The 24,990-nt window shown below is 40.4% G+C and overlaps 1 protein-coding gene across 1 annotated transcript in view; it reads left to right on the top strand.

The window, feature by feature from the left end:
- The window catches only part of PCNX2 (pecanex 2), a 225,416-nt gene that overhangs the window by 9,430 nt on the left and 190,996 nt on the right, over positions 1–24,990 (top strand). The window contains exons 2-8 of the mRNA XM_075924756.1: positions 4,379–4,584; positions 7,841–7,958; positions 10,209–10,245; positions 11,969–13,279; positions 21,139–21,286; positions 21,458–21,603; positions 23,292–23,385. Coding sequence (XP_075780871.1) covers positions 4,379–4,584; positions 7,841–7,958; positions 10,209–10,245; positions 11,969–13,279; positions 21,139–21,286; positions 21,458–21,603; positions 23,292–23,385 — 2,060 coding nt within the window. The remainder of the gene's footprint in view (positions 1–4,378; positions 4,585–7,840; positions 7,959–10,208; positions 10,246–11,968; positions 13,280–21,138; positions 21,287–21,457; positions 21,604–23,291; positions 23,386–24,990) is intronic.

Below are 24,990 nucleotides of genomic sequence, written 5' to 3'. Positions count from 1 at the left end.
TAGTAGTGTTAATTCTTTTAATTTGTCATGAAGGTATGATAGAGGGCCTGGAGACTTGACCATAATTCCTACTGTTCACTAAAGGAAAAAAAATGCTCAGGAAGGGAACTTAAAACCTCTCTCTCTTAACCAGCAGGCTGGATGAGATGGGTTCTGACAGACCCAAGAGTCTATAGATTGTTATCTCTGAGCTGAGTTATTTAAATGCTTTTTAATCAGATTACAAATTTGGTTGATGACGATAATGCTAGTGTAATATACTTAAACTTCTGTAGGGCATTTGGCTTTGTACTGCATTGCATTTTAATTAAACTGGATAGATACAACTTTAACACATCACACATTACATGGATTAGAAACTGACTAATGGACAGGCCTCAAAATATAATTGTAAATAGGGAATTATCATTAAGTGGATGTGTGGTTAGTAAGGTCCCACAGCAATCATTGCGTGGTCCTATGGTAACATTTTTATTAGTGATTTAGAAGAAGACCTAAAATCAGTGCTGAAATTATGCAGATTAAGGATGTTAAGAAGTGGGTAATTGGCTAATTACAGGCAGTCCCCGGGTTACGTACAAGATAGGGACTGTAGGTTTGTTCTTAAGTTGAATCTGTATGTAAGTCGGAACTGGCGTCCAGATTCAGACACTGCTGAAACTGACCGCCAGTTCTGACTTACATACAGAATCAACTTAAGAACCCCAAGCTTCCCCAAGTCAGCTGCTGCTGAAACTGATCAGCAGCTGATTCCAGGAAGCCCAGGGCAGAGCAACTCTGCCTGGGGCTTCCTGTAGTCAGCGCTGGTCAGTTTCAGCAGAAGCTGACTTGGGGACGCCTGGGTCAGAGCAGCTGGGGTGCTGCTGGGTTGCTCCAGTAGCGCCGCTCCTGGGTGCTACTGGACCAACCTAGCAGCACCCCATCTGCTCTGCCCCAGGGTCCTGATTCAGCCGCTGCTGAAACTGACCAGCAGCGGCTGAATCAGGACCTGGGGCAGAGCAGCTGGGGTGCTGCCGGGTTGGTCCAGTAGTGCCCAGAGCGGGCGCTGCAGGACCAATCGGCAGCGCCCCAGCTGCTCTGCCCCAGAGTCCAAAACAAAAGCCTGGTCTGCTGGGGGGGGGGGGGAGCACACTAGCTGCGCCCCCCTCTCCCCAGCAGACCAGGGACACGGGGAGCAGAGCCTCTGAGGCTTTGCTCTGGCAAAGCCTCAGAGGGAGGGACCCCGCCGCGGCTGTGGCTTCAATCTGGGTGCCTGTGGTCTGCTGGGGACCGTCTCCAGCAGACCAGGGGCACCGGGCGGGTTCCCACGCTTCTGAGGCTTTGCCAGAGCAAAGCCTCAGAGGCGCGGGACCCCCCCGCGGCTGCGGCTTCAGTCCGGGAGCCTGTGGTCTGCTGGGGACCATCCCCAGCAGACCACAGGCTCCCGGACTGAAGCCGCAGCCGCGGGGGGGTCCCGCGCCTCTGAGGCTTTGCCAGAGCAAAGCCTCAGAGGCGCGGGGAACCGCCGCTGCTGCCGCTTCAATCTGGGTGCCTGTGGTCTGCTGGGGACCGTCCCCAGCAGACCACAGGCTCCCGGACTGAAGCCGCAGCCGCGGGGGGGTCCCGCGCCTCTGAGGCTTTGCTCTGGCAAAGCCTCAGAAGCGTGGGAACCCGCCCGGTGCCCCTGGTCTGCTGGAGACGGTCTCCAGCAGACCAGGGGCACCGGAGCAGCTTACGAACGGGGCTTTCTCGCCCCGACTTCCGGGGCGAGAAAGCCCCGTTCGTAAGTGCGGATCCGACATATGTCGGATCCGCGTAAGTCGGGGACTGCCTGTATCTCTCTTTCTCTTTGCCTTTTTTACTGTTACAGAGTTCACCATCACCTATGATGATGGAAAGATTTCTTGACCAATCAAATAAAAAGAGAATATGCATGACCTCCAGTGAGTGGAGAGGATACATGGTTGGGTTGTTAAAATGAACAGTTAAAGGTGAAAAGGACAAAAAGCCCCACATCTTGGTATGAGTAATTACAAGTTTTTAAAAATTTGAATAAACTTTCATTTTAATTTAAAAAAGTTGTTTGTACACGTTGTCCTCACTAAAAGTCCAAAATATCTTCCAAAAAACTTGGACTTATAGCAAAACAACTTAAAATGGGGGAATTTTTTCCCCATGGTTGACTTCAATTTGCTCAATTTTTGTGTGTGCAAGTTAAGAGTGGGGAATGGGAGGACTTATAATGCATTAATTCCTACAAGTGTCAATGACTTTAGTGTGGAACAGATGTATACTGGGGCAATTTATAGCAGGGATGCCCTGTATTTTGAGAATGACAAAATAGCCATATTTAGTTCTGTACTGAGCAATATTTGGTTTTGGAGCCATAGGTTGCAGACCCCTGGCCTAAAGCATAGCAGGGCAGGGAGGGAGAAGGGTCCTGGAGAGTGATGTTCAAGAGAAACTGCTTTACAAATTCCTGATTGATTTTTTGTGTGGCTATCATCCATTGCGATCTGAGTCCTGTAATGTTCAAAAGCTTCCATTTAGAACAGGCACTTGGACTGGTCTTAAATTATATTTTATGCATCATGGATTAACAGAACTTTTTTTTCCCTCTGAGAGCTCAATCCTGCAAGCTACTGAGCCCTTTGGCCCTCAACCAGTAAAGTACTGAGGTGTATACTTAAGTGAAGCATTGAGTAATCCCTTTGACTTAACTTTCATCATGCAAGTATTTCCATTTAACTTCCCTTCAGTACTTTAGCTTGAGCTTCAACTTGTAGAAATTAACATCTTTAGTTATTTATAACATGCCTGCTACAGTAACAATCTAAAAGTCTCACAGAGGAGTATCCGTGCTAGTCTGTAACTTAAAAAAAAAGAGCAATTGTTAATAGCTATTCCATTCCTATGCAATAGGCTCTTTGCTTATGAATGAGACTGGATCTTAACAAAAAGATTTGCTTGAAAATTTTCTCAGATACATCTTGGAAAGAATAGTGTTATACTAAGCTGACATCAGAACAGAAGTAACACAGGATTATTTTATAGCTGCAACAGAGATCAAGCATATACAGTTCCAAGATAATCATTGAGATTTTTTGAGGTGAAAGGGGAAATTATGTTTCTGAAATAAGATGTGGTGTGTGATCCATTTGTACTCTAATGAAAAACTGAAAATAGATGTATTCATACCTACATATATAGAGAGATTCCTGGCTGCGTCATCTGAATTTGCTGCTTAAGAAGCCAACGTGAAATAAATCTCCTATGTCTAAATAACCCTTGAGCTGGTAATATATCTAGGGTCCAATCTAAAGCCCAGTGCAGTTAATTAACTTTAGTAGGCTTTTAATGTGACCCATAGTGTGTTTTTGCCTCTCTCCTACTCCAAATTGTGACCTTCAAAAAGATACATTGAAGCCCTTCAAAAGTATCAGTTGAATAAAAGATCTGACCTAGCTCTGAGACTACAAATAACTAAAGGGAATACAAGGGAAAAGCCCTGTTCCTGTAAAGAGGACTGCAGTGGTTCATCAGCATGCTTTTCTTTGCATAATGTTGGAGCCTTGATCATTTAAATGTGTGGGGTGGGACTGAGAGTTTTGGGGAGACAATTAGCCAGTGTGTAGATTAGTCATATTCTGCTGTGTGTATACACTGTATATTACACAGTTGCCAGTGCAGTAACTGAGGGGGAAATATTTTAAAAGCTCTCATAACAACTGTCTACTGTAAATAATTTTGATTGATTTTATTATATTTGAAATACCATAGCTAGCACAGGAAATGGTTTGAAATGTGACTACCCCTTTATAGCTTTCAGATGAGCTGAAATAAAATTCTTGGTAGATGCAACAATTCTGAAGTGTTAAGAAAACCTAGTACAGGTTGGACCTCCCTGGTCCAGCACTCTTGGGATCTGATTGATCCCAGATGAAGGATTTTTTTGGATGATGGGAGATCATTTCAGCCCCCAGGCTTCCTGCGTGCCAGTTCTCACCTCCTCCCCAGCCCAAATGAGCCGCATGCCTGCTCCTGCCCCAAACCTGCAGCCCAGCTGAGTTGTGTACTGACTCCTGGCGTTCCCCCCTCCCTCAGCGCAGCTGAGTCACGCTCTGGCTTCTGGCTCCCCCCTTGCAGCCCCGCTGAGACGCCCGCTGGCTCCTGGCCCCCCACCCACTTTCTGATCTTGGAATATCCATCGTCATGCCAGACCATGGATGTTGCCAGGTCAGAGAATCCTGGATTTTAGAGGTGCAACCTGTAGCGTTAGCAGTATCGGACATTCAGAAATAAAGGGTAAAAAAGGTGTTAATACCTTTTGAATAAATAATAGTACCTTCTTGTTATTGTGAAGGCAATTTCATTGGCTATTTATTATTCCTTTCTCTAGGCTTTCCCTCCAAATGCAGTCACGGTTTTTATCTACTGTAGTTCTGTGACTGTGTTCTTCACAACAATAAAGGTAATCAGTTATCGCCTGCACCTTATGTTTGATAAAGGAGAAGTTACTCAACAAAGGATTTCTCGAAGGAATGGAAGGCAAAGCAAAGATAAAGAAGCCAAAAAAGAAAATACAGTTCACTGCTCAAATCTTAGGTAAGTTTTTCATCATGCTGAACCATTCTATAGTGTCATCACAAGTACAAGCTCGCAGCCCAGTCCTGCATTTCCTGGCCAGCAGACACTCCTGCTGAATGCAATGAGGGTTTTGTTTGTGCATGCAAGGCACAAGTGGGCTGTTATTTTTTTGTAGTTTAATTTTTGTTTATATTCAGGATTTTAAGTCTTACACAGAGACATACCTAACTGTAAACGTGAAGATTTCCAGACCTCTTTATTGGAGCCCTGTCATCATTGCAAAAGATCCCCTCCCCTTGTGCCTTCTTGCATCAAATTTTGGCATAATTGCCAGTCTCTTCATTGTTCTTCTCTGTTTTGTCTCTTGGTGGTCCGTTTCTAGTCTTTTTTCTTCCACTTTCTAATTCTCTCCCCCCACATTCCTTTGTATTCTCTTTTGCTTTGCTTCCTTTCCTCTGTTTGCTCCTGCCTTGCCCAGATGTTGTTCTGGAGGACACCTGCTGGTGACTCAACTGTGTGTATTCTTGTGGCAGTACTCAGAGCCAAATATGCTAGCAGAAGAAGTAAAGGCTACCAGGTTGTTGCTCACTAAGGCCTGGTCTTCATTAAGGGAGAAAGGTCTACTCAAGATGCACAACTCCAGCTATGTTAATTACGTAGCTGGAGTCGCAATATCTTAAATCGCATTTTGGCACCGTCCACACAGTGGGAGGTCGACACTCTCCCATCAACTTCCCAAAGGCTACATCTACACTGCAGGCATCTTGTGTAAGGACTTTTTGTGGAAGAGATCTTCCACAAAAAGTCCTTGCGCAAGAGTGCATCCACACTGCCATGTGCTTTTGCGCCAGAGATGTGCTTTTGCACAAGAGAGCATCCACACTGCCATGGATGCTCTTGTGCAAGAAAGCTCTGATGGCCATTTTCTGAATGGCCATCAGAGCACCTGTGCTTTTTCTGGTGTCCATCCACACACACCTTTTTGCGCAAGAGCTCTCGTAGAAAGAGGAATAACTCTTGTGCAAAAAGCCCTGTCTTCTGATGATCTACTGTACTTTTTCTTGCACAAAAATGCGCTTGTAGTGTGTATGCTCCACGAGTTTTTGCGCAAAAACAATTGTAGCCTTACTCTTCATAAGAGCAGGACTAATGGTGCTGACAGAAGCACCCTCTCAGTTCAAATTAGTGTGTCTTCACTAGACCCACTAATTCGAACCCTGAAAATTGACTGCATCAGCTTCGGTCTTCTCTGTTGTGTAGACAAGCCCTAAATGTAAACTGCAATGGGATTTGCAAAAGCAAGGATGGAATGACTGTAACAACCATTTTACACACAGGAGCATGTTGGCTGAGGTTTCAGGTTTATGTAGCTACTGCCTTTTACTTCAGTCTCTCTTAACTTGTCCCCAGAGGACTAGTTTGACTTAGGTAAATTTCTATGTAATATAACTTCATCTCAATAGAAATAAACTCTTTGCTACAAAATACCATGTAGACTCACAGCAAATTGAATCACAGCCTCAAATTTTATAAACTCAAATTAATAAAATACGAAAAGTATCTGAAAGTATTTATTTAAATGGTAATGTTGAAGACTGCTTTGTAGAAATTCAAATAAAACTTCCTGAATAAATGGAAAAAAGTGGAGGGAAGGACTAGAGAAGAAATGAATATGTAGTCAACATTGGTCATTCCAAAAATACATTTGGAATAAAAAAGTTTTCAGATGCTCTTAAGAAGTAACGAGAAATGGACTAAGATAGATAAGTGCTCCAAAATAGTGCACACCAAAGCAAAGACACTAGTTTATGCCATCTAATAATACAATGTTGTCATGTCAAAAAAGGAGGTTGTGTTTAAGCTCAGACACCCATTGGGATGAGGCTCAGTAATGTGCACTCAAATATAGGCACTTTGATACCATATTATTGGGGGTGGTATAACTATCTGTATACAGTAGACAGCTCAATAGGAACAGTAAGTAACAAGTCTTGCACTGAAGACACTTGGGATAAGAATAAACAGATAGGCTTTTTTGTCTTACAGTATTTGTGCTTTTATTATATTGGTTTTTCATGTACACAGTAACTCTTTCGCCCAATATCTGATTGAACACTATATCCTCTGGTTGTTTGGCCTCCTTCTTTAGCCCATAGTGATTTCCTTTGGCCTTTCTATAGCCTTTCTGTAAAAGAAAACTTAAGCCTTCTTAGTTCCTTTGACTAGTACACGATAGGTCACATTCACTTTTGTCTGTTTCCATTGAGCTCAATTCTTGCACCATTATTCACTTTGGCTGATATCTTACATTGCAAAGAATCAATGGAAGTTAATGAGACTGCTTGCACAGTAAAATGCTAAGAAATATGACAAAATTAGGTTCTGTGAAAGCACCAGTTGGTAACTTTCCAGATTCATGTTCATTAAAAAACAGTTGTATTTAACTTGTTTATTTGCTGGCAATTTACTGATAGAAAAGAGAAGATTAAAAATGTATTAAAACTTTACAATCTTGAACATTAAATCTTTGACAAGACCCCGCAATCTGGCACAACAGACTTGACAGCAGAAAAGAAAATATTTTGTTCTGTGTCTAAAGACACAGATCTTTCCTAACCCCATGACCATTTATTTGTTTTAAATGGATAATTACTGGGAAGTACATCAGGCGCACAAACTATACCCGAGATGATACAATTGAATGATGCAAGTGGAATGTAACACACAAATACTAACTGTTCATTATTATACTGCTAGTAGGAAGGACAAGCCAGTATATGGTGTGATACATCAATTTGTAGACCAGTATCGGGCAGACATGGGTGAACCACTCATTCTGTATCCTTAGCTTGGAATGGCACCATTTCATGTGTAGCTTGGCTGTGTCCTATTTCCCTGGGATGTCAGAATCATTTTATGTTGAAATCTAAGGTTGTGTCTTTTTGTTTCTTACAAAACTTCTAGAAGTATTGTTTGCTCTATTGTTGATCTTTCAGTGTTTTGAATTGGTGGGGGAGTAGAAACTTTCCTCATGCACACAGTTTTCACAGCTGCTCGTTCGGGGGTGGGAGAGAGGAAAACTTTGGAGCATACTGTCGCTTGGGAAGTGCCCTAGCATCATTCTTCACTTTGACCCTCCCCTCCAGTTCAAGTACTGTGATCTTGATAATATTTTTGTGTCATAAATATGGGTCAGCAGCTGTGCATGAAAACAGAGTCATAGTTATCTTCAGAGATGCAGGCACTAACATTTTACTTGCTTATTTTGGGTCAGCAATAACATAGGGGAGAATGGTACAATTGAAGATGTCAAGCAAAATGACTCCACTCCAACAATCCGTGGAAGTTCAAGAGTACAGGCTGTAAACTTGCACCACTCTTCTGGATTAGTGGTTAGTAGTTTGTTTTCTATATCTATAGCTTCTTTTTTGTGCAGAACTATATAATATATCACACAGTGCCTTGTACCTTATGGGAACACGCAACTGCATGTCAATTATGGAACTGATTCTGCACGGAAATACATAGAGCTATTTCCTGAATTTGATTTGTAGTAGCCTCCTTTTAGTGCACAAGCAGGCAAGAGCAGTCATCTTTCTTGCTGCAATGGATTGATCAGTCTTTGCCTAGTTTCAAAGAGCCAGATTTACAAAGGCATTTGTCACCTATTTAGGCACTCTTGTAAGTCCCTGTAGGAATCTCTGGAGCATCTTCAGGACTGCTACTGTCTTCAGGCCAAGGGTGTGTCTACATAGCAGGGCTTAACTCGAAATAAACTACACAAATTGAGCTATGTCAATTGCATAGCTTATTTTGAAATTGGGAGTATCTACACAGCACTTATTTCAAAATAGAGCACTCTTCTTCCAACTTCCCTTACTCCTCGTACCATGAGGGTTACTGAAGTTGGAGTAAGAAATCCTCCAGGTTGACAGTATTCCAACATTATTTTGAAATAAGTGCCTGCTGTGTAGATGCAGACTAAGTTATTTCGAAATAACATTGCTGTGTAGACATACCCCAAGAAAAGAGAGCATTGTGCAGGCAAGAGAACACTTTTACTGCTGGCTGCTAAAGCATGCAGAGAAACCATTTTGTGTGCCTAGAATGACTTTGCCCGTGGACCATTAGTAACAGCTCTCACACAACTATTCCTCATTACAGCATTATTTTTAGATTTATAAAATAACCCCTATCTCATATCTCCAGGCATGTCTCAAACCATACACATTTGACTTACCTCCCACAATGGACTTTACAACATGAATAGACCTCTAAGTTATTGAAATATTCTTGGATCAGTTACATTCTAAAACCAGGGGAGGTGGTTGAGGTTGAGTGGCAATGTACCTTAGAGGTAGGCAAATATTAGCCCATGAGCCAGATCCAGTTTACTGCCATCACTGTTCTTATTTGTGTCTTCACAGGTCTGGGCTATTGCAGCTCCCATTGGCCATGGATTGCCATTCCTGGCCAATAGGAGCTTTGGGAAGTGGTGTCCTGGTCCACACAACTTCCTGCAGCTCCCATTGGCTGGAACAGTGACCAGTGGCCAATGGGACCTGCAAGCACTCGCACTTGTGGAAGTGCACGTAAATATAGTGGCAGTGGCCCACCAGGTGCTAACTCTGGTGAACTGCTGCCGTCTTATTGCCCACCCGATGTACAAACATGTTACATACCGAAAATGATGCTAAAAGAACATAACAGTTGCAAAGTCAAGCACTGAAGAATGACAAATTAAGATTGTCTGTGAAACCTTAATTTAGCCTCCATGTGTATGATGATAAATCTTTAATCACATGATCACATACTATCTTTCTATAAAGCTTTTGCCTCATTCAATGCACAGGATGTACAGGTGCTCACTTAATGGGTATCAGCAGCAGGAGCATTGAGATGACAGGAGAGATTATCTTCCTGTTTTCAGTTCTGGTGCCTACTGCTGCAAGCGTGTCTGGCTACTAAGAGGAGCCACACCTCATAGATTTTCTCCATAGGATCCTTTTTGGGGGTTAACAGCTCAGTCTTCTAAAGTAGATGGCTTTATTTTCCAGTATTGTGTAAGAGATTCTTTCCAAATATTGTAATAACCTAATAACCTAACATGTATAAAAAAATCTATAGTCTAAAAAAGGAAACCAATATATATTTCTCTGTCCCTTTCTGACTAAAACCCAATACCTGGGGCTGCTGACTGGTAAGAAATCCAGTACTAAATTTATCCTGGTTTGAACTACTAGTACAACATAATTGATACTATAGCGTCACCGTCTCACCTTCCACAATGTGCAGCTCCCATGGGTACATTCACAAGTTAGGGGGGAGGGATAGCTCAGTGGTTTGAGCATTGGCCTGCTAAACCCAGGGTTGCAAGTTCAATCCTTGCAGAGGCCATTTGGGGCAAAAATTCATCAGGGATGGTACTTGGTCCTGCTGTGAAGGCAGGGGACTGGACTCAATGACCTTGCAAGGTCCCTTCTTCCAGTTCTAGGAGATAGGCAACCTCCATTATTAAACTAAACAAGTTGCTGAATTTTATGTATTAACAATTGATGAGATGATTGTTGAGTTTACATTCTGGATTTTTAAAAACACTATTTAATTTGAACACAATTAATTGAATGTATTTCATTTTTTAGGAACTGCCAGCACAAGAAACTGTTGAAGATCTCAAAGGTATCTTGAATGCTTTTAACCTTTATTAACCGTTTTCTTTTTAAAGTTTCAGAGGGTAGCCGAGTCAGGCTGTTCAGGATAAACTTAAAAAACCACAAATGGTCTGGTAGCATTTTAAAGACTAACAAAACATGTAGATGGTATCATGAGCTTTTGTGAAGAAGTGGGCTGTGCCCACGAAAGCTCATGTTACCATCTACATGTTTTGTTAATCTTTAAAGTGCTACCGGACTATTTATTGTTTTTTAAGTTTACCTTGTTTTCTTTTAAACATTGCTTGCCAAAAGTATTTCAGCACAGCACATGAACAGCAGGTCCCAGAGGTTTATTAGCTTTAGGGACAAGTGTGGCTGCTGCATCACTTTCCTCTCCTTGGGGATAGCTAAATGTGTAGGGTCATTGAGCTCTCTAGCTAAATTAGAAAAACTCCACCTCTGCCAGGGTAAACAAAAGTCCAAATAAATCCCCAGAACTAGTTTCCCCTCCCTTTCACCTGCTCTGGGCCCAACTCTTCCTTAAGGGTCTATGCATCTTGTGCACTTTGATTCAAGGGAGAGAAAGGGACTTCTTCCCACTCTCTTGGAAGCCCTGTGCCATGGGACCCAAAACAGGAAGCTAGCACCTCAAATCATCTACACATCTTTTGATCATGTCCTTTTCTTTCCTTTGGCTACTTTTGGCATTCACTTCAGAACCCTCTGTAACTAGCTCCCCAGCTTTGACCAATCTATATGTCTCTGTAACAAAGTTCACAGAACTTTCTTTTCCAGGGAGTTCCTGATCCTTCTCTCCACCTGTCCCTCTGGCTTGTTCCCAGGACTTCCCTCTCCTGGATGCCCTTCCATAGCCTGGCCCTTTTCAGGTCAACTCAGCCTGCAGGATCACTACCACTTTTGCTTCTCCCCTTTTCTCCATCAAACACCCTCCTGAGCTGTTTGCCTGGAGAATCTCCACAACATATTTAGCTTGCTTAAAGTCTCTGGTTCTTTCATAATCTCTGACATTTCCAGCATGCTTTGGTGTACCTTCCAGTTCCAATGATCTACTGATGACAAGTTCCAGAATTCTCTTCTGCATTCCCGTTTTCACCCTCACCATAGCAGTATCTGAAATGATTCCAGCAGTGCATTAGGTGATGTTGAATATCTGTCACATTGATACATTCTTTCTGTCATTCTTTCCCCAAGGAGAGAATTGTGGGTGCAGTGTAATGTTTGGGTTTGGTGGAGTTTTATTGTTTGAGTTCTTGTAAATTTAATTTTATTTTTAAAACAAGTATATGTTGTCGCTGTGCTGCTGCTATCTCTTGATCTGTGAGGAAAGTAGATAGACTAGAACTGCAGCTCTAACATATGGTGAAGTCTCCTTTCATCCTGAGGCCGGGCCTGAGCCTGCAAACTCTTAACTTATAGTTCTCTTGAGTAAGAACCATATTTACAGGAAATTAAAATAAAATAAAACAAAACTGTTTTTATATGGTTCCTAAACTAGTAAATTATCTTCCTAATATGTTAGATAGATGCAAAAAATTGTGAAAATTAGTTGGCAGAGAATGGTTGTGACATTCCATAGCACATTCCTGTTCAAAGTTATCAGCTATTTTGTTCTGTAGTTCCCTGTTTCCTTATCTTGCAGACTGGCTTTGATGGATAGAAATATTGATGTCTATAATGTATAATGACTTTTGTTTGTGTGACCACACTCATATGTGTGTTTTTATTAGGGGTAACAATGTTAGAAGACCAGGCTGCATCACCAGTTTTTTCTACCTCACCCTATATCAAAGCAGATATGTTGCCAATTTCTGCAGCCCCTATGTCAGATTCTACTGCATCAGCAATAGTAACAAAACCAGCAGCTATTGAGACACTTATCATTAATGGAGCAAATGAAAAAGCAGAGAAGATACACCCTTCTGGCTCTGTTGGATCAGAAGATGTTTTTGTGGACAAAGACCTGGTTAAAAAGTTGTCAAATCTCTCTCTGTCACAGTATGACATTTTAAGAACTGGCATTTCTTTTGAGCAATGGGGCAGTGAAAATTCAATTATTATTTCAGAGCATTTAACCAATCCGAGAAATTACAAAAGAGAAAAATTCCCAGATGGATCTCTGCATGAAAGCTTTAATCGTAACTGCCCACAGTGTAACACAATTGCAGCCAAAGAGACCGATGGGCCTGTGGAAATTTCTTTTACTGTTGATAACACCAATGAAGATCTCGACTATTCAGATGGAGAGGTTGCTGTTGCTCTTGTTGACAATTCTCTCCCGGGAGACCAACTTAATTTGCACGAACCCGTTAAAATAGTTATTACAATGAGTAGTACACCAAACACTATGAGTGATTTAGAAGGTTCTCTCCATCTGAAGGTGTCAGGTACTGAGAAAACTAGCTCAAACCCAGACTCTGGTGTAGCTGTAGCAGATCTTCATAGTCAACAAACTAACGAACAGATCAAAATTCCGGTTATAACTTTTGAATTGTCTGATGATGGTGGAGACAATGTTCATCCAGAGATCAGTGAAAGTGAAAGAACTCCAGAACGTTTAAAGGTTGATGTATCATCCAACCAATGTTCTGGCTATGAGTCTGGTGAGCAGAACAATGCAGGAAAGGACCATGGGAATCCTGCACATAACCATTCAGAAACTAATACTTATTTAGGTCCAAATCTAGAGAATGCTTCTGGAAATTTGCTGGACACCACTTCTAATTCTAAAGAAAGGCAACAGAACTTTGAATCACTGTCTTGTAAAACTGCTCATGAAAAGAGACACATACGCGTGCTGAGTGTAGATAGTGGGACAGACATCTTTTTAAGTAAGAATTCTATGGAAATAATCAGTGATAAAGAAAAGATGTTGCCAACTTCTAAATCTGACTTAGAAGCTAAAGAAGGACAGATACCCAATGAATCTAACTTCCTGGAATTTGTCTCCCTGCTGGAATCCATTAATACCACAAAGGTGACAGCATCAAATCAGTCCAATATCAAAACAGAGGCTACAAAAGATGATGGGCTTGTTGGAGGTATGATATATGATTTTAAATCTACTTTTTGGCAATAAGAAAATCAAATATGTTTGTTTATGGTGATTTAATCTCAGGTCCATAAAAAGCTAGCCAAATCCTATGGGGAGAAGTGTAAAAAAAGAGGTTCTGTCATAAAAAATTCCTGATGCAGTTGCCTGTGTTTTTAGAAGGCATTTGAACATTTTTTTTAAAAAAAGGTTTAAGCTACGTAAATAAGAACTCAGCTGGTATTTAGCTGGACTTCTACATTGGAACAATCTTCATGGAGCAAACTTTGTTCTGTTAGAATTTCAATACATGTTTACCAAAACCTGCAAAATTGCAGTGCCACTTCCTCTCATACTCTTCCCATCAGATGAATATGAGGACTTCTTAAATGTATGCATATATTTTAAAAAGTCAGGGTCACTTTTGTGTATTAAAAATCAAACCCAAATCTCAGATCCCTACATTCCCTGCCCAGCTCTTGTATTTTAATAATCTTGAAAAAAAATCATCCAGGTTTTCAGGGTTACAATATTTATAGCATTTGAAATCTGAAAACTGACACATTTTGGTAGTTCTGTTGTTGAAAAGTAAAAATATTTTTTCATAACAGAAAAGTTTGGGGTTTTAAGTGAAAGCCCTCAAAATTTTGATGAAAAATGGAACTTTCTAAAGAAAAAGTCTGTTTAGCCAAAAGAGTTTTTTTAGTTTACATAATCTGAGAACTTTTCTACCGCTCTATTCCTGACCTAAACCAAATCTGTTCTGTTTCTCATACATAAGAATATTTGGTTCCTCATTCATTTGGCACTCATGATTAGTTCTGCTAGCTCTCTTCTCTATCTCTGTGCCTCCCCTCCCAATATATAGGTGTGTTGTATGTAATTGTTTTGACATCTAGCTTTCTATAAAATAATAATTACATGTAGTTTCATATGTAGCTAAACTAAAGTAAGAGGAAGGGTTATGTGTTGTAGATATGTAAGACAAAATACAATGGAGAGGCCCTCTGAGAGCAAGGTCTGTACTACCAAATGCAATTTCATATATTTTAGAAGACTTTTTAACCAAAACAAATAAATACTTGGAAGCCTGTCTCTTATTTATTTGAAATCCATGGTAAATTGTGTTCTATGAAAACACTCCAAAAGCATGCAACCAAAATTCCTTCATATCTTTCCAATAAAACACAAGAGCCATATTAAAACATTCTAATAAAACAGTGTTAACATTTTTTTAAAGTTATCCCCCTTGTACATTTGTGCAGTAGGAAATATGGATTCCCAAGATTGGCTGCATATGCATGCATATCCCACCCCCATGCTACATCCCACAAAAGAGGCATAATACATATACGCCTGAATGACTTTATAAAATATTTTTACATACATTATTCACTTGGCTTGCTTTCTTCTCCCTTTGTATCATATTCCTCCTGTAATTATCATACACCTTTTCATTTTTCTGACCCCTATCAAGCTCACTAAATCCTGCCCTCGTCTCTCTCGATCTCTCACTCCAGTTCTAACCTTTTCTAGTCCATGTTATGTTATCAGTTTTGTTTCAGCCCCCTTTTTCTACTCCGAGGCTATGTCTACACTGCAGGGGTTTTGCACAAGAAGTCTTTTGCAGGAGAGTTCTTGTGCAAAAACTTATTGTGCAAAAGCACATCCACACCTCAAAGTGCATCGCTTTTGTGATGCGCTTTTGCGCAAGAGAGTGTCCACACTGCATGGATGCTCTTGTGCAATAAAGCTCTGCATCAGAGCACCTGTGCTTTTTTGGATAGGCTCTTTTTGCACAAGAAACTCCTGTAGAGCACCCACACTTGCCTTTTTGTGCAATAGCTGCAGTGCAAAAAGGAGTTATGCCTCGTAAAAGGAAGTTTACCTACACCGGAAAAAGCCCTCTCTTCTTCCATTTTACTGCCGATTTCCTTAAAGTGCATTTGAGGTGTGGACATGCCGCAGGTTTTTGTGCAAAACTGGCTGCTTTTGCGCAAAAAACTTGTAGTGTAGACGCAGCCCTATTTCCTCTCCCTTTTTCTGTTCACTACATGCTACTTTTTATTCGCTGCTTTCCCTTTCGTGTACTTTTCTCTTGTCCCCTCTCTCTATATTTCTTTACTGTTCATCTCCAGTCCTATCACTAAATTTTTGGGTGCTTCCTCCTAAGCATCTCTATTCAGTTCTCTGTTCATCTTTCATGTTGCTTCCCCAAGGAATTCTATAGATCCCAATCCCATCAGCCCATTCTTTGTCCCTAATCAATTTTGTATATTCCTCAATTCATTCTGCTTTTGATTCTGCTCTGAATGCACCCCTACAATAACCCTTATCAATTTAAAGATCCATTCAATTTCTGTCACTTCCTACCCTAAAGCATCACTCCATTCTCTGCTCAGTAATCACTCAATACATCCTCTCTGACCTTTCCTATACAGCCGCACCATGTTGTTCAGTTGATCTTCTTTCCCTTTGGTTCCCATTGATTCATATGCTGCTCCTCAGGCTACTCTAAACAATTTGTCCTTTGCCTTCCCTAACCTGACCTCAGTTAGATTCCCTGGAAGTTATCTGTAAGCTTTAGTGCTGGGGAGAGGCTTTAAATGTTCATTTCAGAGCAGACTAGATAAATATCTATTAGGGATGACCTAGATGTTGCTTGATCTTGATGCAAGTGCAGGGACTGGACTTAATTACTTCTCAAGGTCCTTTTCAGTTCTAGTAGTCTATGATTTTGTGGTTCTATGATTATTGAATATGCCTGATATAAGTTTTAGAGGGTGCTGTCTGTTAGACTTCTGATCAAATTTATGGAGTTTTTGGAAAAGGGAAACAATGAATTTGAGCTTTTCAACTATCATCAGGTAGTTCAAAGGTAGTTCAAAGCAAGTTAATCTTCCAGCCAAGCAAAAGTATGCTGTTTACTAAACTAAACTAAACTAAACTAAACTAAACTAAACTAAACTAAACTAAACATTACAGTCTGATTATTTGCTGCTTCTGCAAAACACAATTTGAATTTAGGAATAATATGACCTTTACATAATTTGTCAGTCTTCCAATTATGGGTAACACTTCCTGGGCTAAGCAAGAGGATCTAATTTGAAATGTATACAATATATTTTAAAACACATTTGAATAAAAGGTATACACTCAGATAAGTGTTTTTGTTTTTTGTTGTTGGGTTTGTTGTGTGTGTGTGTGTGTGTGTGGTTTTTTTTTTTTTGTATATGAGAAAAATGTCTGGAACAAGTCCAGGCTCCTGATTGGGTGTTTTTTAGCCTTATGCAAACAACAACAATAAAACTCACCCTCATGGCAAAGAATAGTACTGAAGCTCCTGACTTAACATGAAGAACATGGGGCACGTGTGCACCCACACACTTTCCGGAAATCCTGGAATGCCAAATATTCAGGAGTTTTATGAAAGAAAGTTTATGTGTTTTGTGTTATTTGCAGAAACCATGAGATGTTTTCTTATTGGGACAATCCTCTTGTAAGTGGATGTAAGAACTTTAGAACTGATTCCTTATATTAGAATGCCTACACTTCTGCTCATGTTAAATCAATAGGAGCAGAAAATGTATTTGTTGATTCACAAGAAGTTCTTAGCATTAAACTGCTCAGTAAAATGCAACATGGGGGCTACAAACCTTATTTATACCACTTACATCATTGCTAAGCATGATTTTGGTTTTTAGAGATCTTGAAGTACTCTGAATTGCAAGTCATTCTTGGCTTTAATCTTTGATTAAATGTTTGATACCCAGACAGTGAAAGGCTTTAAAAAGGCAACTGCAAAATGTCCTAGGAACACATCTCAGAAATGCGTATAGAAAATAAGGCTTATTATTGCACTTGCTGATGGCTCCTCTGACAAGTCTGTAGCTGAGTAAGTGTTGGTGTACATCAGTGGTCTACCAGTAGATCTCGGAACCTCTGACAGGTGATCCTGACTGGTTTGGCTGGGAGGCTATTAAGTGCTGGCACTTCAGCTGCCCTTCCCTGCACTGCCCTGCTGCTCCTGCCCAGAGCCTCAGAGCCGCACCCTGGGAGTTTCCTGCTTGTTGTGCAGGCTAGGGGAGGCAGAGGCAGGGGGGCACTTATGTCGCTTTGTCCCCCTCCGCTGTACCCCATCTTCAGTGAAGAAGGCAGGACCTCAGAGAAGGGGCGGGGGAGGGGTATTTGGGTTTGAGGTAGAACCTGGACTGACTTAAATTCAAAAAGTGATCTTGTGCTTAAAAAGGTTAGAGACCACTGGTGTACATCAAAGTTTTTCAGGATGGAAACCTTTGGGTTCTGTTTTCTAATAGTTGATGTTATTACCTGGGAGACAAGAACAGCTATAGGAATGGTGAGAACTAATGCAGAAGAATGCAAAAGAGAACTGTTTTGACTGAAATTAGATGATATAGAACAGTGCTAGGCTACCTGCGGGCCACATGCGATCCATCAGGGTAATCTCACTGTGGACCTTGAGACATTTTGCTTATATTGACTGTCCGCAGGTCCTGCTCCTCTCCCTAGCTCCCAGAGGCTGTGCTTTGCCATTCCTGGCCAATGGAAGCTATAGGAAGTGGAGGCCTGTATAGTCCCTTTGACTGCAAACACTGACCCCACTGCTGCCATTGACCAGAGCTGAGGGAAAGGGGGTACCTGAAAGGTGAAGAGGAGGGCCAGGTAGTGTAGGCAGATCTATGCTCTGCCACTTTAAATGCAGGGGTTCCATAGCCCCTGCATACACACACATTCAGTAACATGCACTACAAAATTAAATTCTGTCCCATTTAAGGTCTTGTCATTAACGTTAGTGGAGGTTTTGCCATTGACGTCAGTGGGGCCAGGATTTCACCCCAGGACACGGTGCGGATACGAGTGAGTCTTTTCAGCCCCATCAGGCTACTCTCTGCTAGCCTGATGGTGGAGCAGGAACAAAATATGGGTTTGTACACTGTCACAGTGAGCACCTTGCAGCAATAGAAGACCATGAGACTTAAGATCTTATGTACTCCTCAGAAAGCTGGACAAAAATTCTGTGGCAAAATCCCTGGGTTCTCCTACATTGTGGTGGATATTCTTGCTCAGCCTCTAATACATTTTTAAAATGTCTTTTTTGCACCTTTCAAGACAGATTGGGAATGTGGGAAAAGCAAATTAGGAAGACATTTCTGCTAAAATTATCAGCAGTGAAATAATTAAGACTATTGTCAGTTAAAATATCATCTGCAGGCCTCAGAGCTGATGCTTTCTTGAGATTGAACGGCATGGTTCACACGTCTCAGAATGCTTGTTTCCTGCATGTATGGATGACACTGTTCCGATTTAAGATTGCCTCATATTTACAAATTTTTCTTTGAAACCATGTGTGCTAGAAAGATCTCATTTTTAAATGAACATTTATATTCTAGAGTACAATTCTTCTGAAAGGAGTGGATCCTGTATCATAGGAATTATATACTATAAGACCATGAATAAATTAATGCAAGTCTGTAGGATAAGATATAGATTTCAGATAAGATGGTCTTTAGTCTTAATATTATTTAGGCATTAGAATTGTTGCTTACATGTAAAATATTATTAATACAGCTGGGCACATTTTTTTCAGACTACATTTTTTGCCAAAAAATGCAGATTCATGAATGCATAATGACTTTGCCATATTGTTTCTGTTCAAATCACTGCAATAAAACATGAAAAATTGAAATGTTTTTATTTGAAATTATTTTGATTTTGAATTTTACTGCAATTTTATTTAAAAAAACTTCAGTGAAACAAAACAAAATGAAAATGTTTGGAAGCAGTGGCATTTCAATTTGCACAAAGCTAAACCTCTAAGACTGGGCTAGTGGCAGGCACAGTAAAATCACGAACACAAACATGAGAAATCCTGGCATAACAATCTCAAATGAAAAAAGAAGAATTCAGACAAATATTTTTAGCTGATCACAGCAACAATATACTTCAATTAAAATTAGCCAAGATAGTAAGACAACAGACAAAAAATTGAGACAACCACTTTCTCAAAATTGTCAAATTGTCTTTATGCAAAAATGTTACCAATTTAAACATACCGGATTAATTAAAAAGTGCAAACTACCTGGTGTGTAATTATACTAGTATAATAGTGCTTATACGTATTCCCAAAGGGAAAGGGAACAAGCTATACTAGTATAAGGTACCTACATATCTCCATCCACACTAGAGGATTAAAGAACTATAAGTATACAAGTAAAATACCACACCCTTAACTGAAATAGTTATATGGGCACAAAAACTATGCAGTCATCTGGCACAAGTACTGAGAATTTTTTTTTCCTGAGCTTGACTTAGCAATAAATCTCATCAGTTCCATGCTACTGTATTTTACTCAGAGGAAGTACATTTCTGGGTAAGAAAGTACATACTGAAATTTAAACTCTACTAGATTGTATATTGCCTTTTTATGGTTTTTTTCATCAACCATTTTTATTTATGAATTTTGACATTTCTTGTGTGTGAGAGAATGTTTGTTTAATGTTTGTTGTAGCAGTTTGCTCAATGAAAATGATGAAAAACAAAATGTAGGTTAGTTGACTTATTGCATTATTGACTGAACTAGCTCCAGGGTGTAACGTGTAAAAACAGATCATGAGAATTTTTGCTGGGAGTCAATTAGTAAACAATAATGATTTTCAAGCCAGATTGTAAATGTATTTGGTTAGGCTTTGCAAAAATTGGGAATGCTTTATGCATTTGTAAATTATATCATTGACAAAGGGGGAATTTTAACATGTAGAAAAGATGTGGGGAGGGAAAGAGGTGGGCATTTTAATGTTAGCAAGACTACCAAAATTTAGAGAAAGAATTCAGCTGACATTTATGAGTCATCAGTTTAATGTTTATTCTTTGGTAGAACAGAAGAATCATTTTCCCCTATATGTTGCCTCCCTTCAAAAGTTGACAGTATAGGTAACTTCTGTGGAGAGAAGTCAGCAGGAATCATTTTACTAAAATTCTTTTACAAATCACTCTTTCTGGTGTCAAGAGCTCTAAGAATTGCCATTCATTTTTATTTATTATTAATCTTTGCCACTTCAGAGGAAAGAGACTTGAAAGACTTAGGGCCTGGAGTGGAAAAGAGTGAGACTTTTCCCCCCCTTCAAGTCATTAAAACATCAAACAAAAAATCTTGTTAATTGTTTCAGCCCTACAGCCAGCATTAGGCAGTGTGGGACCAATTAGATTAATATAACCTTTTTGTTGGCTATCAGTTATTCTTAATCCTTGAACAACCACAAGCCCCTAGGGAAAATGGATTTAATTAGGCTTCTGCAGCTTCTTGTCCCCTGATGGAGTATAGTTATGAGATTATGGAACTCTGTATCAGCTGCATAGTTTAAGCACAAAATCTCACCCTAGTTTAAGTGCAATTTAAATCCCTAATTAAACAGGAGAATGAACAGATTTTTTTTTAAAATGGGGCTGTTCAAATAAGGAGTAAACATTTTGATTTTTCTAAATATTTTTGACATTTGATTCTACCACCTTGTCAGAACTGGGCCCTTTAAAATTTTTTCCTACACATAATTGGGGAAAGGGAGGGTTCTTATCGACATAGTCTAGAAATTAAAACATTTCCAGTTTTTGGAGGTTGAGCCTATGCAGAAGGACAACACTGCAACTTGTGCCAAAAACAACCCAACAATCCTCCTCTAAGCAGTTTACCTATTTACTGTAACTAATTTGGTATTCATCATAAAGGCCTGTGTAACACTGAATCTTTGGACAGCTTCCTCTGAAAATGGCTCTTGGTCTGAAGTAAATGAACAGAACTCTTTACAGTGGTCTGTGTATAAAGTCTCCCTTCTTCATTCCCGTGTCTTTCAGATAGTCATACAACAGAGAGAAAAGAAGAAATGCTGGAAACAGAAAAGCACTATGAGTATGTTCCTAAACAGGAAAGATCAGATGTACAAAGTCAAGACTGGGCTAGTTCTAGTCCAGTGCTTCCAGAGCCTGCCAAATTTACAGCACAGTAAGGGCAGTTACTTTTTACTTTTTGTACTTCAAAAGCATGATGACATGAGCTGTTGCGTTAGATTGAGTAGAATTGACGTAAACTTTTAATTAACCTCTTTCTCTCTTTGTTTTATTGAGAACAAGAAAAAAGTTCCTCATAGTAGTTTTGAAACATTTTTGTGTCAAGTTACCAGGGCAACAGGCAAAGGCAGATAATCTACCGGGTAACTTCCCAACAAGATAGTTCTGTCTTGCAAGTTATAAGTGGACCTGAGGCTTCAATACAAGATGAAATATCTGTGGATGCGATGCATGTGTTCATAGATGAGAATGGTAAGTTGATGCAGCTGTAACTATTAGATCGTGAGGGGCGATTCAGATACTGTGGAGTTGAGTGCATTTAACTGATGATATATTTAAAGACCAGTCTAGTGTGTTTTTTGTGGAAGCTGAAGATACCATAGAACTTCTTGTCTGAGTAGGGAATTGCCCCAATATGCTTGGCCAAATGTTCCCATCCTTTGCTGTCAGATCTTTAAGTGGAATGTGAAGAGGTTGTGATTTAGATGGCAGCCATTTCCCATCATATTGGGGCTGCCTTCATTCAGGATGGTGGTCTGCTACTGTCTCCAGGATATTTCATGAATGGATTCCTTTTCCCATCAGTACCTGCACTTGGTGCAGGGAACTCCATGGGACAACAAGCCCCACCAAGCAACAGTGCCACTTGACAGCTACTACTCTAGGAGTACGTCTAGACTACTTGGCTCCATCAACGGAGCCATGTAGATTTGTTTGTTCGGCAAAGGGAAATGAAGCCGCGATTTAAATAATCGCGGCTTCATTTAAATTTAAATAGCTGTCCTGCTCTGCCGATCAGCTGTTTGTTGGCAGATCGGGGCAGTCTGGACGCTCCCCTGTCGACATGAAAGCCCTTTATCGACCTCCCCGGTAAACCTCATCCTACGAGGCATAACGGGGAGGTCGATAAAGGGCTTTCAGGTCGGCGCGGGAGCGTCCAGACTAGCGTGCTGAGCCGACAAACAGCTGATCAGCTGTTTGTCGGCTTAGCATGGCAGCCATTTAAATTTAAATTTAAATGAAGCCACGATTATTTAAATCGCAGCTTCATTTCCCTCTGCCAATCAGCCTAATCTACATGGCTCCATTGATGGAGCCATGTAGTTTAGACACACCCTAGGTGTTGGGCAGAAATAAGTTCCAGTGGCTGATGTGTTCCAGTGCCATCTGCCAAGTACATTTGTATAGTAGCAGATGCACAAGTCAGTTAGGCCCACATCCAATCACTCTTCCAAGAAGCACAAAAGAAGCTCTCAGCTGAGTTTCATGGCTCCTGGGATACTTGTCTTTTCTCCCCTGCCAGTCTTGTGTAGCATCACTGCAGCCCTTTGCATACTGTGGACCCTTGTTCTGCAGATGCATGGGAGGGCAGATGTGAACAGGTCAGAGGAGTAGTATGGCCTGTAGTTCAGTGAACAATTCTTATTCATTGGAGGATCACTGCCCTGTATGTATGTTAGGTGAGGATGAGACAAGCAATAGACTGTGTCTATTCACCTTTGGCCTTGTGCCAGTCACGTATACTTTTGCAAGTGTGAATATATCAGAATGCTCCACTAATACTTCTTGAAATATTTTGCAGTTATCTTGCACACATGTGAATGGCTGCACAGTATTTAAGGTACTGGCAGATCAGGCCCTCAATGTTTAGATTTGAGAATTTTGTCATTTGCACACAGCTCTCTTGCTGTGCTCTTACAACAGGATTTTACCCGTAATATCTGTATTTGTGTGGCTTTGTCTCAAGCTTTCCAGTGTTTATTTTAACATGTATCTGTTCTATGATGTTTTAAAACATGTCCACGCTGCCAATCACAAATATAAAGAAGCAGTTAGAACATTTGGCTTATAGATGTGGACCTAGAAACCATATTGCTTCTAAATTATATATGTAAACAAATAATTTACATCACTTAACGGATACTTTTATGTTTTTAAAGGGGAAATTAGATCCTGTTATTTAAAGGCTGGCAGTCAGAAGGAAGGAAATATTCAGTATCGCACATCAAATTATGATTGTATTTCTAATGCTCAGTAAGTAAACTCTTACATTTAGACATGTTAGACTTTTCAGTGCTGGAGGCAATAAAGCTGATTCTAGCTGTGAAAGACGTGATGAGTAAGAAATGTACTAATCTGTTTTAGAGATGTCAAGGCATGCAGGTTTTGTTTCATTTCTTATGTAAAGGACTATATTGTAAGGATATTTATGAGGAAAAGGAAAATACCCACTATTGTATGTTTTTCTTATCAGCCAGAAATAGCTATTTTATATTTAGAGCTGTCTTTGGGACAGTTATGAAACATATTGGGGTAGGCCTGAACTTTCAACTTTGTCATATTGCTTATGTGGCCTTTCCTACAAGCCTTTTACATATCACATGGTCATGTATTATGTCAACAAATGATCATGCTTTTGCAGGATTTAAGATATAAACTCTCCTCACTGTATGAAATACATAGTGGCCATCATGTCACTTTGGAAAAACACCTAAACAATAAGGTGGGAGAGAGGATTTTGGCTTTAAATTAGTTTTAGAATGACCTGTGTTGATTACTCTTGCTTCCCAGTATTCTGCCATCCTTTTTCTGTTGTGCTCCAATCCCTTAAATTTTGGGATTTTTGTTTAAAAATTAATGAAGGTGGCTTTATGATGATATTTGAATGTTTTTTTATGTCATGTTGTATGGCACTTGAGTACTGGGCTGGGGTGAAGGGTCATGAGAAATAATTATTTTAAAATTTTTTAATTTATTTTTAATTAATCCAATGTTGGGCATTCAGAGGATACTTTGCAAAGATGCTAGGAACAGTGTAGCTTAGTGGAATGCTGAGCCAGGATGGTCTGTCCCTTTAAGGTTCTGGGACCAGCAGCCCTTTTCAGGCTCAGCTGGGAAGGTTTCAGGTGTTTTCTATAAAGGGCTGAGAGAGCTGCAAGAGGGACATGGGTGCCTGCAGTAGTGAAGCAAGGGGGACTGCATAGAGACATTCCCTCTTTTCAGCACTGACACAGGCAAGGAGAGAGAACCTCTGGGAACTGTAGCCCAGAGGAACTGCTTTGTTTTGATGTTTTGGTTATGTTTTGTATTTGAGTTCATAAACTGTGCTCAGAAGGAAGGACCTGAAAGTTACTTGGGTATGACATTGCTTTTCATGGGATGGTGAAGGAGCCCACTAGCCCTGCAAATGCCCTTTTACTTTCATCTGTCTTATAGTTACTTTCTGTGTACTTATGAAAATCTCATTGGAAAGAAAGAATAAGAACCTGAGGCCAAACAGGACTTGTGTAGTCAATGGACTTTTAACTCTTCGTCATCCCCCGTCTTCAGTCTTGCCGTGTAGCCATTCTGGGGTTGCTACTACAGCTTCAGAGCTATTCTAGACTGTGGCTATTGAATTCTACATTAAATGGGAGGGTTGGACTGTTGAGTCTGTGTAGTTGTGAATCCACTGATCCTACCTACTTCTCAAGATGCCTCCAAGTGCTGGGGTAGAGGAATTCTAGCAGAGAATAACACTGGCATGCACAGGAGATGTGGACTCCCCGTAATCTATATTTCCTTCCATTTCCTCCTCTGGAGTCACGGCACCAATTCTGCTATTTGTGCCTTTGTGGTCCTGCTATAACTTGTTACCTT

Source organism: Pelodiscus sinensis, chromosome 3 (assembly GCF_049634645.1).
Source record: "Pelodiscus sinensis isolate JC-2024 chromosome 3, ASM4963464v1, whole genome shotgun sequence".
Classification (NCBI taxonomy): Eukaryota; Metazoa; Chordata; order Testudines; family Trionychidae; genus Pelodiscus; species Pelodiscus sinensis.
The sequence above is the reverse complement of the archived record's forward strand: the minus strand, read 5'-3'. Positions and strand labels throughout refer to the sequence as shown.